We start from the raw sequence: 12,629 nt of genomic DNA, 5'->3' as shown, positions 1-12,629 counted from the left end.
ACGGAAAAAGAAAGACGACAACATCGATTTGTTCTTCTATCAAAACATCAGCTTCTTACTCTGGGGCAACTTTACCATACGTTAGATGGGCTGGGTATAGAGCTCTAGGAGCCTGATTTGCCGAAGCGCGTTAATTGGAACATCGCGCTGCATTCCTGTCAACCGATATGTTGGTTTGATAAGCTCTACCTCACTCCTCAACATGCAATGCTATACAGAGCTTCTGCTCCCATCAGGGGTGACTCACGCAACCTCTGCTCACTTTATATCAGCAAATTCCAATAATCTCATTGTAGCGAAGACTTCTTTGCTGCAGGTATTTTCATTGGTCAATGTTACCTACGGCTCAGCACCTGCCGGTCAGCCGGACCAGAAAGGCCGGCATGACCGTCTACAGCATGCAAAGCTGGTCTTAGCAGCGGAATATGAGGTACCGGGTACCATTACCGGCCTTGAGAGGGTCAGAATTTCGAATTCTAAAAGTGGCGGAGATGCTATCCTTGTTTCTAGCCGGAATGCGAAGCTCAGCTTGATAGAGTGGGATCCACAGAAGCACGGGATAACCACCATCTCAATCCATTACTATGAAGGGGAGGAGAGTCATATGAGCCCGTGGGTACCTGACCTGGGGAGCTGCTCCTCCAGTTTGACGGTGGACCCAAATGGAAACTGTGCCATCTTTAATTTCGGAATCCACAGTCTAGCAATCCTACCCTTTCACCAAGCAGGAGATGACCTCGTAATGGATGATTATGATGCCATACCAAATGGCGACGACACCACAGATGCCGTCAATGATGCTCAGAAACCTGCCCCTGGAAATGCAGTACACGACAAACCATATGCGCCCTCATTTGTGCTGCCTATGACGGCACTAGATCCAGCCTTGACTCATCCAATTCACATGGAATTTCTGCATGAATACAGGGAACCAACGTTCGGAATCCTCTACTCCCAAGTTGCCAGGTCAATGTCTTTAACCATAGACCGGAAAGACATTGTATCGTATTCCATCTTCACCCTGGATTTGCAGCAAAAAGCTTCTACCTCACTCCTTACGGTCTCACGTTTACCAAGTGATATATTTAAAGTTGTACCGCTTCCTCCTCCAATTGGCGGAGCGTTGTTAATCGGAACCAATGAGCTTGTGCACGTTGACCAAGCTGGTAAAACCAATGCGGTGGGCGTCAATGAGTTTGCCCGACAGGCTTCTGCATTCTCAATGGCTGACCAGTCAGACCTCGAAATGAGACTTGAAGGCTGCATGGTTGAGCAATTAGGAAGCGGCGCTGGAGATGTGTTACTCATTCTATCGGATGGGAGGATGGCAATCTTAACATTCAAAGTGGATGGGAGATCTGTTGCTGGGATCTCACTCCATTTCGTTGCAGAGCAGTCGGGTGGCTCAATAATCAAATCAAGGCCCTCGTGTTCTGCCAGCCTTGGCCGGAATAAATTGTTCTATGGAAGCGAAGAAGGGGATTCTATCCTTCTCGGCTGGTCAAAACATTCCTCTGCAACCAAGAAACCCTCTAAAGCAGCGGGGGGAGGGAATGAAGACGGAACCGCCAATCTCTCTGACGAAGAGGAACAGGATGATGATGACGACGATATGTATGAAGACGACCTTTATTCCGCAAACCCTACCACCACCCAGCAGGAAAAGCAAGTAGTGAATGGAGATGGCGCAGCCAATTTCACGCTTCGAGCGCATGATAGACTATGGAGCCTTGGCCCGTATAGGGACATCACACTTGGAAGACCACCCAAATCGAAATCTAAAGATCGACAAGATAGTGTACCTGAAATATCTGCTCCGCTTGAGCTAGTAGCAGCTCGAGGATTTGGAAAAGCTGGCGGTCTCACAGTTCTCAAAAGAGAGATAGACCCATTTACCATTGACTCTCTCAAAATGGATGATGTGTACGGAGTGTGGTCTATCCGTGTCATAGATCCAAAATCTAAAGATGCTGGGCTATCCCGGAGCTATGACAGATACCTCCTTCTCGCAAAGGCGAAAGGTGATGATAAAGAGGAGTCAGTCGTATACTCAGTTGGGAGCAGCGGCCTCGACTCAATAGATGCTCCAGAATTTAACCCTAATGAAGATTGTACCATCGACATAGGAACCCTTGCCACCGGTTCAAGAGTTGTTCAGGTATTAAGGACAGAAATTCGGAGTTATGACTGCAGTGAGTCCAGATTGAAGCATAGATATGCCATTGTTTTCGGAAAAATCTAATATACCCGAAATAAATAGATCTTGGATTGGCCCAAATATACCCCGTGTGGGATGAGGATACAAGCGAAGAGCGTACTGTTATCCAAGCAAGCTTCGCAGAGCCCTACCTGTTGACCATTCGTGATGACAATTCTCTCCTAATCCTACAAGCGGATAAGAATGGGGACCTAGACGAGGTTGAAATCCAGGGCTCAGCAGCCTCGGCAAAATGGGTTTCTGGCTGTTTGTACGAAGATAAGACGAAAATCTTTTCCTCTGACCTCGACACTGAACATGCGGCGACCCCTAATATACTCCTGTTTTTGCTAGACAGTGATGGGAACCTTTCTGTAAGTCTTGCCTTCATAATCGACAGCTGTAAGTATCACTAGCTAATACAGAGATGTAGATATTTAGGCTCCCGAATATCACAGAACCACTGTGTCGTGTTGATAACTTGAATCTTTTGCCATCAAATCTACCCTACGAATCTTCTTCAAGGCGGCCTGTGAATCGAGAGACATTAACTGAACTCTTAGTTGCGGATCTTGGGGATGCTATTCACAAATCTCCGTATATGATAGTATGTCTGAACTAATTCTGCCCTTCCTATTTCATAGTTCACCCTAACATCAGATCAGTTACGTACAAAGCACGATGACTTAGTTTTGTATGAACCATACCGCATCACAGGTGAAAATGGGCGGTCCAAATTGCAGTTCATTAAAGCGGTAAACCACGTTGTTATGGGTCCTCGAACCAACCAGCCCATGAACAAAGATATCAACCGCAGTCCCTCTCCAAGCAAACTCCTACGAGCGTTATCGGATGTTTGTGGATATAAAACAGTGTTTATGTCTGGGCAGAATCCATGCTTCATACTTAAGTCTGCTATCGCACGGCCGAATGTCTTACGACTGCGTGGTAAGGCAGTTCAGAGCTTGACTGGATTCCATATCGCCGCCTGCGAACGTGGGTTTGCATATGTTGACGAAGATGTATGGACCCTTTCTCAGTGTAATCCACCGACTAAGCTAACAAGTCTCTGAACAGAATGTCATTCGAATGTCGAGGTTACCCTCAAACACGCGATTCGATAGTGCTTGGGCAACGCGCAAGATCCCACTCGGAGAACAAGTCGACTGTATCGTGTATTCGTCGGCGTCTGAAAGTTATGTGATTGGCACCAGTACAAAGGAAGACTTTAAACTTCCTGAAGATGACGAGTCACATACAGAGTGGCGGAACGAGTGTATGAGAATCTTCTTACTTTGCTTCCTCTATCAACTACTGACCGTTTGCTATAGTTATTACTTTCCTTCCACAGTTGGATCGTGGGACTGTTAAACTTCTGGAGCCCAAAAACTGGTCTGCCATTGATATGTAAGTTGCTCCGCCGCAAACTTACCCGCAAGCACTTATTTTTATACTAAAACTGCCCCCTCAATAGTTACGAAGTTGAACCTGCAGAGCGCATTACGTGTATCAAAATCATTCGTCTTGAGATCTCGGAAACAACCCATGAGCGGAAAGATATGGTTGTAGTAGGCTCAGCCGTGGCTAAGGGCGAGGACATTGTTCCCAAAGGATGCATCCGCGTTTTTGAGATTATTGACGTGGTTCCGGACCCCGACCACCCTGAAAAGAACAAGAAATTAAAACTCTTTGCTAGAGAGGAAGTGAAGGGCGCCGTCACAGCTGTGTCAGGGATAGGTGGGCAGGGATTCTTGATAGTTGCACAAGGTCAAAAATGCATGGTGCGTGGTCTAAAGGAGGACGGGAGCCTTTTACCCATAGCCTTCAAGGATACCCAGTGTTATGTCAATGTTCTCAAAGAGCTCAAAGGAACAGGAATGTGTATCATTGGTGACGCATTCAAGGGGTTATGGTTTACCGGATACTCGGTAAGTGATATGATATTCTGCCGTATAGTCCCAAAACGCATTTGATAACGTACTAACGTGACGCGCATCAACAGGAAGAGCCATATAAACTGGATCTTTTCGGTAAAGAGAATGAAAACTTGGCAGTCGTGGATGCAGACTTCCTTCCGGACGGGAATAAGTTATACATCTTAGTTGCTGACGATGATTGCAACCTCCATGTTCTGCAGTACGACCCTGAAGGTAGGTGGCTCCGAATGAATACTGAGCATTCTGCATCTTAAAAGTGCCTGTGTGAAGCTGATATTTTTACTCTGTAGACCCAAGTTCGTCTAAGGGTGACCGTCTGCTGCATCGAAGCGTATTCCACACGGGCCATTTTGCATCCACCATGACTCTACTGCCCCATGGATCCCACACTCTCTCCTCACCCGTTGATGAGGATGCCATGGACACAGATTTACCGCCACCACCATCAAAATACCAAGTACTCATAACCTTCCAAACAGGGTCTATTGGAGTAATCTCGCCTCTCAATGAAGATTCTTACCGTCGTCTACTAGCCTTGCAGTCACAATTAGTTAACGCACTCGAACACCCTTGCGGCTTAAACCCGCGTGGTTACCGGGCCGTTGAGAGCGATGGCATGGGTGGACAACGTGGTATGATCGATGGAAACCTGTTGCTCAGATGGCTTGATATGGGAGCCCAGAGAAAGGCAGAGATTGCAGGACGCGTTGGTGCGGATGTTGGTGCTATTCGGATAGATCTTGAGAAGCTCCATGGTGGTCTGGCGTATTTGTAATTGTTTGGAGGTTTCTAAATAATAGCCTTCCTTTTTTTTTTCGAGATGGAGTTTCGGTCTAGCCGAGTTATACTACAGGAGAATTGCAACTATTATACATATTGGGGGTCAACAACTTCATTGTGGCTGGTAGAACATGCAGTAAGCCTTATAGGATAAGGCTGGAAGAGAAAATCAGAGAAGCTGTGCATGGAGAGGGTATAGAATACAAGACATCACCAAAAAAAAAGGTATGATTAGATCAAGATTCATTGGGTGTCAACTCTTTGACTTTATTTTGTAGATCAGATAATATTTCTATACAACTGTCAGCATTTCTATTTCCCTTGAATAAAGTTGGTGTAGCTGTGACATAGCATACTTAGTTTTTCGGCCTGGGTCTCTTCTACCTCGAGCCTTAGCCAGCCATAATAAAGGATCTGATAGGTGAGAACTGCGCCAAGGAAGACTTTGAAGAATGGCTTCTTGAATGACGACAGCGTTAAGGGAGGGGCCTGGCCCAGAGTATTAGCAGGCTGGTATCAGATATATTAACTAGAGACATGCTTGTTCTTCATACCTGTGACGCGCTTGATGCAAGGGATGGAGACGTTGAGAAGAGCCGACGGCGGCTGACGATGTGTATTTGGTTAAGATGAGAGGTCGTCCTCGAGATACTCTGTCTCGAGCTTCTTAGCAGGAACATCGAGTTCATATCTGAAATCGTTGTACTATACACGCCGTATCTATATAGCTATGCTTATGACTGCAGTGTCTCTCTCCTGCCGTCAAAATTTCTCAAGAACGAGCGGAAGTCAAATGACTAAGCATCACCACGTGACTTTACATGTAAGATGGCCCAAAGAGGAAAAACGGGCGGGGAGGTCGCACGTTCCCGCAAAAGCCTAAGGGCGATAAGCTTCTTTTGCTTTACTTGAGCCTCATGGGCGATCCAGGGCAGAGGAGACCTGGGCGAGCCCGACGTGGTTCAGGGGAGACGCGGGAGTAGCTGCTCAAAAATCTAGTCAATTTGTTTTGGGCGGCGTATGGAACTTAAGTCAAGATAGAGCGAGTCGGGGCTGGTTCTGAGCCATCTGCAGCTGCCGATGGTGGCGGATGGCAGCCGTGTCGAGGGAGGACAAAAGCACTTCTGTTGTTGTGCTGCTGTCATCGTTAGTTTTTTGATGTGCAAAAAAGCGTCTGGGGTGTTGGCAGAATTCTGGGATCCGCTTGGGGCGAAGGCGGTGGGCAGAAAGGGCAGCACACAGAGAGCGGCGGCGCTAGTCTGGTTTGGGCTTAGCGCTGTATCGAAGTTTGTTTCTCCCTTTGCGCGCGATTTCACGACGAAGAAACAGGCAGAAGAAGGACAAGCAACGCCAGCAACACTCACATCCGCGCCCACCTCACTCCCAGGGACTGCAAAGGAAGAAAGCAGACGCCAGCAAGGTCGGGCACAGGTTCTGCTCGTCGCTGCTGGCTGGTACTGTTGGCGACTGGGGCCCATGCTGAGGTTCTTCGCTGGGTAGTCGTCCCCTTGTGCCGAGTTTCAGCCTGCTGTTGGCCTCCCCCGTCCATTTCTCTGCGCGAGCGATTCACTCCTAGACGCCAAACCTCAGGCTCGCTGGCTCTGGTCATACCATAGACGCGGTTTTTTTTTTTTTATCTGAGAAACTATCACTTGTTGCGCCCGGTAATCGCGGAAAGTTGCGGCGGGTGCTGATCGAGAGCCCGTGCTACTTCAATAGCTTTCGAGTCGAGTCGACGAGCACTTCCTACAGCTGTTGAAACCTCTTTCCTACCGTCGAGATGCCTCGAAGATACGAGCCTACCCTCGAGGAGGTCGTCAACCGATCCGACCCAGAAGATGATGACTACGATGACAGAGAACAGCGGTCGCGCAGGCCAGCCAAAAAGCCCAAAAGCAAGTCAAGGAAACAAGCGTCTAGAAAGCGCAAGCGAGACTCAGATGACGATATAGACGAGGATACAGAGCTTTCGGAGGACGAGGACGATCTATCAGATGACTTTGAAGATGACATCGAGGACCCAAATGCAGAGAGGAATGCGCGTGGCTCTGTGAGAAGACAAGCCACTACGAAGAAAGTATCCTACGCAGAGTCATCTCCTGATGAAGACGAAATTGACGAGGCTCTAGAGGATAAGGAAGAAGAGAAGGACGAAGAGGAAGAGATACAAGCAAATAAAGGGAAAAGACGCAAGTTAATCGTCAAGGTCAAGCTCCCAATCCAAACACAGTCCGCTACTACAGAACCCCCTCCCTCCGGCCGTGCAACACGCGCCCGCGGTCGTAGCGCGAGTGTCCAACGTCAAGATCAGGCTAGCGCAGGCGCTCGACAGTCAACCCGGCGAAGCAGTCGTCTTGCACACGATGATAGGGAAGATATCGTTGCTCTCTCTGGCTCAGGTCGCCATGTCGAAACGATCCGCCAGGGTACTCGCAGCCCCGAGCCTGTTAAACCACATCCCGCACGCCAGGGACAACAGTTGTCTCATGTTGAGGAAGAAGAAGGCGATGGAGACGAATCGAAGATACCCAAGGATGAGGAGGATGACTCCCACATAGATCGCGTAGGTGCATCTCAGGTAGAGATAATGGAAAGTGATCCTCAGGGAGGATTCGACGAAGATGCACCGGCCGTTGCAGCGTCTGACAATGCCCAACCGCCCGCAGACGAGGATGCAGAGGGAGATGAAGCAGACGTTGAAATGGGCGAGGACGGCATCGTCCCTGAATCTCAACATGATCACGTCGAGCAGGAAGACGAGGAAGACGAGGAAGACGAGGACGATGAAGGACCGGTATCACGAAGGTCTAGACGAAGCAGAGTACAAGAGGAGCCAGCAGCGGAAGAAGAGGCACAGGCTGAAAAAGAGGGAAGCCAGCCAGTTCGCCGATCTACTAGACGAAATGCGGGGAAAAGATCTCAACCACCAGGAGACGATGGGAGTGACTTTGAACCAAACGAAGAGAGCCACGAAGAAGAGGAGCTTTCCGACTCAGCTGCATCACTAGCTTCTCCCCAAAAGGATGACAGTGGTAACGAGCCTCGTACCCGTCGTAGCAACCGGCAGCGCTATTCTCACTCCCGTGCTGAGTCCGAAGCTCGTGAAATCGAAGAGGAGCTGGCAGAATTGAAATCAACCCGGCCTCGACGGAAGAAACCAGATATTATATACGAAGACAAGCCTCGACGGACTAGGAAGTCGGTTGACTACCGACTTATCCGCCCAGAACTTCTTCTTCCACTGGAAGAAAGTGAAGTTGAACCAGCTGGATCTCCATCGCGCCGTGGTGGACGTGCAGGTGGAAGCACATGGCAAAGAACCCTCTTCTCTACTTACGGGCCCTTTGGCGGTGCTGGGCCGACACCTCTGCTCGGGGGCCCTGCGGGCATGGGCGCTAGCGGAGGTGTAGACAGTGATAGCTCAGATGATGAGCTTGCTGCCCGTTCCAAGGTCCCTGGTGCCCCTGGTGCCCCTGGTGGGATGACGGCGGCCTCCCTTGCTCCCAGTCTAGGCCTAGGCATGACGGGCCAGCTACACCCTGACCCTGCCCAAGGTGCTCCTGGAGTACCCGCTAACTATGGAAAAATAAAGGACAAGCAGGCTCTGGCCGATGCTGACCCACTGGGAGTCAATCCGAATGTCAATTTTGACAGCGTGGGTGGCCTTCAGGGCCATATTGATCAACTGAAGGAGATGGTTTCTCTACCCTTGCTTTATCCAGAGGTCTTCCAGAGTCTAAATATCATTCCACCTCGAGGAGTTTTGTTCCATGGACCCCCAGGAACCGGTAAAACGCTTCTGGCGCGTGCATTGGCTACCAGTGTCAGTACTGAAGGCCGGAAAGTGACCTTCTACATGAGAAAAGGAGCGGACGCTCTGAGCAAATGGGTTGGTGAAGCTGAGAAGCAGCTGAGGCTGCTGTTCGAGGAGGCGCGGAGAACACAGCCAAGTATTATATTCTTTGACGAAATCGACGGTAAGCCAGTTTATTCCATAGATACAAACTACATGTATTCGTACTGACATGATATTTAGGCCTTGCTCCTGTCCGATCCAGCAAGCAAGAACAAATCCATTCCTCTATCGTATCCACCCTCCTTGCTTTGATGGATGGTATGGATGGACGAGGTCAAGTCATCGTCATCGGCGCCACCAATCGACCTGACTCTGTCGACCCTGCTCTCCGCCGTCCAGGCAGATTTGACAGAGAATTTTACTTCCCGCTACCTAACGTTGACGCTCGCCGAGCTATTATTGACATCAACACTAAAGGCTGGGAACCTGCTCTTTCAGATGAATTCAAGGACAAATTAGCTGCTTCAACCAAGGGATATGGCGGTGCCGATTTGCGAGCATTGTGTACAGAGGCTGCTCTAAATGCCGTACAACGGGTTTATCCCCAGATATACCAATCCAAGGACAAGTTGCTGATTGATCCCAAAAAGATTAAGGTTTCTTTCAAAGATTTTATGATCTCACTTAACAAAATCATTCCCTCTTCTGAGAGATCTGCCTCGTCCGGTGCCTCTCCTCTTCATAGCACGGTTGAGCCTCTACTGCGAGAGCCCCTGCGAGAAATTCAAGAACGCGTTTCGAAACTTGTACCGAGGAGGAAAGCACTTACCGCTCTGGAAGAAGCACAGTTTGAACAACCCACCGACGACATTGGATTCAAGCGCGAGAAGCTTCAGGAAGAATTCGATCGATCTCGTGTGTTCAGACCTAGGCTACTTATCCGCGGTGAATATGGAATGGGACAACAATACATTACATCCGCCCTACTGAATCACTTCGAGGGCATCCATGTGCAGTCATTCGACCTATCGACTTTATTAAGTGATTCGACTAGATCACCTGAGGCCGTTGTGGTGCAACTATTTGCCGAAGTCAAGCGTAACAAACCAAGTGTTATTTGCATTCCTAACATCAGGTCATGGTATGAGACACTTGGGAACGCCGTGATATCGACCTTCATGGGCTTGTTGCGTTCAATTCCACCTACAGACCCCGTGTTATTGCTCGGTATCCTTGAAGGAGAAGCCGAGTATGAGGCAAACTCTGATATAGTACGCAGCCTCTTCGGATTTTCCAAGAAAAATCAATATTTCCTCAACTACCCAGAGATATCTCAACGTCGAGAATTCTTCCAGCCTGTTATCAGCTTTATCAGCACGGCACCAGTCGATTTCCCTGACCCTGATAACCGGAAGAAGCGAGTAATTGAACAGCTGGAGCTTGCTCCTCCAGCTCCTCCGAAACCACCACCAGCTCCGACGAAAGAGGAACTAAAGGCGCAGAAACGGAAAGACCGACAGACGCTTAATCTCATGAAGATTAGGATACAACCCATCATGGACCAGATCAGGAAGTATAAGCGGTTCCGAACCGGTGTTGTAGACGAGTCGCATATACGATACCTCTATGATGACGATGATCCAAATATTGTCACATCCGATTTACCTCCAGAGCAACGAAGCGCATTTAGGCCGTACGAGAAGGACACGGACAAAGCCGGTGTTCCTGGGCTGCGGGAGGTAGCGTCAGGCAAATTCTATTACAACCTAGACATCGTCACGATTGAGAAGCGATTGTCCAACGGATATTACAAGCGTCCAAAAGACTTTTTGGCTGATATCAAGCGATTAGCTAAGGATGCAAAGCAGCTTGGCGACCCTGATAGGCAGCTGAAGGCGAACGAACTGTTGGCAAATGTTGAAGTTGACATCGGTGCAATTGACAACACAGATCCCGCCCTGGTGGCTGAGTGTGAGGTGGTATATACGCGCGAGCTGGAGCGTGAGAAGGCTGCGCTGGAGAAGGTAAAGCAGCCAGTAGCCGACGCCGATGGAACGATGAGACCTCCCACCGGCCCACCACCACATATGAACATAGCGCATGGAAGCATTGAGCTATCTAATATGTCATCAGCTGGGCCAGTGGTGCTAGGCGAGCTATTCAACAGCCCCTGCCCGGCACCTGGTAGCAAATCTAGCGTTGGTTACCCATCCCTAACCAATGGACATGCACCAGGTTTCGCTCCTCATGGCGGTATCGACGGCATCCGACCTCCAACCAGCAACGGACCTCAGCATAGACCAGCGGAAGGCGATGGTGATGTTCACATGTCCAATTCGGATCACACTTCTGGCACACACCACCACAATACCCAGAACAGCTCATTTGGTCCATCTGCACAGCCGCGGCCGCCACACTCGTATACTGCGCCTTCGCAGTATATGAGACACCAATCTGGTTTGTCTACATTGTCGCAAAAGGGCAATATCACACCAATGGCCCCCGGATCACAGCCTGGCGATTATGTTAATGATGCCTCGACCACCCAAACAACCTCAGATAAAAAGAATTCAGGCCCAACTGATATATTGCATACCAATGCTCATACTTCTGTGGCTGGATCCGCCATACATGATGCACCGGATCTTACATTGTATCCTGATCGTGCTTCAGGTGATGAGCATCTTCCTGAAACTCAGCAAGGAGATAGCTCCTGGGTTTCCTCTCAAATGACGCCTCTCCGTGGCGTGGCTGAATTTCTTCACTCGCAGTCAACATCCAACACCAACGGTAGCCAGTCACAACCTCGCCATTCCCAAGCATCCCAGTCACACCCTGTTGGCCCTCCGCCACTCTTTGACGCAGCCTCTAGCCGTTCTTCGGGAGCTCACACACATGGCAATCCAGTTACCCCTCCCTCACGCAACGGCGGATCCACCCGCATCTCGAATCTCATCCATAGTGAACCAAAACTGCCTGAACCACCGCTGCCTGACTTGATCGTGGATGAAGACTTGAACGCAGAACTCCATGACGAGCTTAGCACCAAGACCAGAGGATGCTCAGTCGAGCAACTAGAACAGATCAACACTGAGCTTATGGACTGTCTATGGACCAATCGCAATGAGTGGAACAGGAAAGAAGTTGCTATCATGCTGAAGTCGACCTTCCTCGAAGCACTGGATGATATAAAATCAAGCCAGAACTTTATCGACACAACGCAGAAACTGGGCCGCCAATGAACACGATAACGATATATACTCCACCAAACGGTATAGACCAAGGGCTTTGGCTCGTCCCCCGCCGCATGCTGATCCCTCTTTTTTTATAGCCATCTAACGCACATCTGCCGGCCGCACTAAAGATATCTCTGCAGGACCTGACACAGATTCTTCCCCCCGTATTACTCCCTGTTCCTGTCTCGCCTCTTACTTTGCTATGCAAATGTTTCTTGTTTTCATGTGATTATCTTCGTCCTTTCACTGTACAGCGAACTTATTTGGCGTTGGACTCTATTCCCACCTCCCATATCCCTTATCGCCGCTACTCTTTCTTTCCCTTAATGTTTCATATATGTGACTGTACCTTGAACTGTTTCCGGGGGAGGGCATCTGATTTGCTGTTGTGGTTGTATGTTCCGCGAGGGTGAGTAATTAGGAAATCATAGTGGGCACAGAGAGTCTGTACACAGTCCAAAATCCTTCTATTATATCTATAGCCCATCTATAGCCCGTTATTTCGTCCCTACCAAACTTTCGTCGTAGCAGTCAAGGCGTTGTATAACCTTTGTGTGAAGGTTTGAGTAATCGAAACATGTGACGCCACAGACTTTGGTCTATGTGGCATCTCCAGCTTTCCCACTGCTAAAACCATCCACCAATATCGCAAGTTAGAGAAGAAGAACAACACCACCACAAAG

General features: G+C 49.1%; 3 protein-coding genes across 3 annotated transcripts; 2 read left to right on the top strand and 1 right to left on the bottom strand.

The window, feature by feature from the left end:
* Nucleotides 1-202: 202 nt before the first annotated feature.
* MGYG_04919 (serine/threonine protein kinase) lies at nt 203-4,909 on the top strand (the record flags this gene model as incomplete). The annotated part of the gene is made up of 9 exons (XM_003172282.1): nt 203-2,192; nt 2,261-2,571; nt 2,631-2,804; nt 2,863-3,219; nt 3,275-3,473; nt 3,529-3,604; nt 3,672-4,125; nt 4,200-4,347; nt 4,425-4,909. 9 exons carry the CDS (start codon nt 203-205, stop codon nt 4,907-4,909), a joined length of 4,194 nt encoding a protein of 1,397 aa, XP_003172330.1.
* A 241-nt stretch (nt 4,910-5,150) lies between these two features.
* MGYG_04918 (hypothetical protein) lies at nt 5,151-5,603 on the bottom strand (the record flags this gene model as incomplete). Its single annotated transcript, XM_003172281.1, has 3 exons — nt 5,151-5,206; nt 5,271-5,403; nt 5,469-5,603. 3 exons carry the CDS (start codon nt 5,601-5,603, stop codon nt 5,151-5,153), a joined length of 324 nt encoding a protein of 107 aa, XP_003172329.1.
* A 1,091-nt stretch (nt 5,604-6,694) lies between these two features.
* Nucleotides 6,695-11,952, top strand: MGYG_04917 (ATPase family AAA domain-containing protein 2B; the record flags this gene model as incomplete). Its single annotated transcript, XM_003172280.1, has 2 exons — nt 6,695-8,891; nt 8,951-11,952. 2 exons carry the CDS (start codon nt 6,695-6,697, stop codon nt 11,950-11,952), a joined length of 5,199 nt encoding a protein of 1,732 aa, XP_003172328.1.
* Between the last annotated feature and the right edge of the window lie 677 nt (nt 11,953-12,629).

The sequence above is a fragment of the Nannizzia gypsea genome, genomic scaffold, assembly GCF_000150975.2.
Source record: "Nannizzia gypsea CBS 118893 supercont1.4 genomic scaffold, whole genome shotgun sequence".
NCBI classification, from domain to species: domain Eukaryota; kingdom Fungi; phylum Ascomycota; class Eurotiomycetes; order Onygenales; family Arthrodermataceae; genus Nannizzia; species Nannizzia gypsea.
The sequence above is the reverse complement of the archived record's forward strand: the minus strand, read 5'-3'. Positions and strand labels throughout refer to the sequence as shown.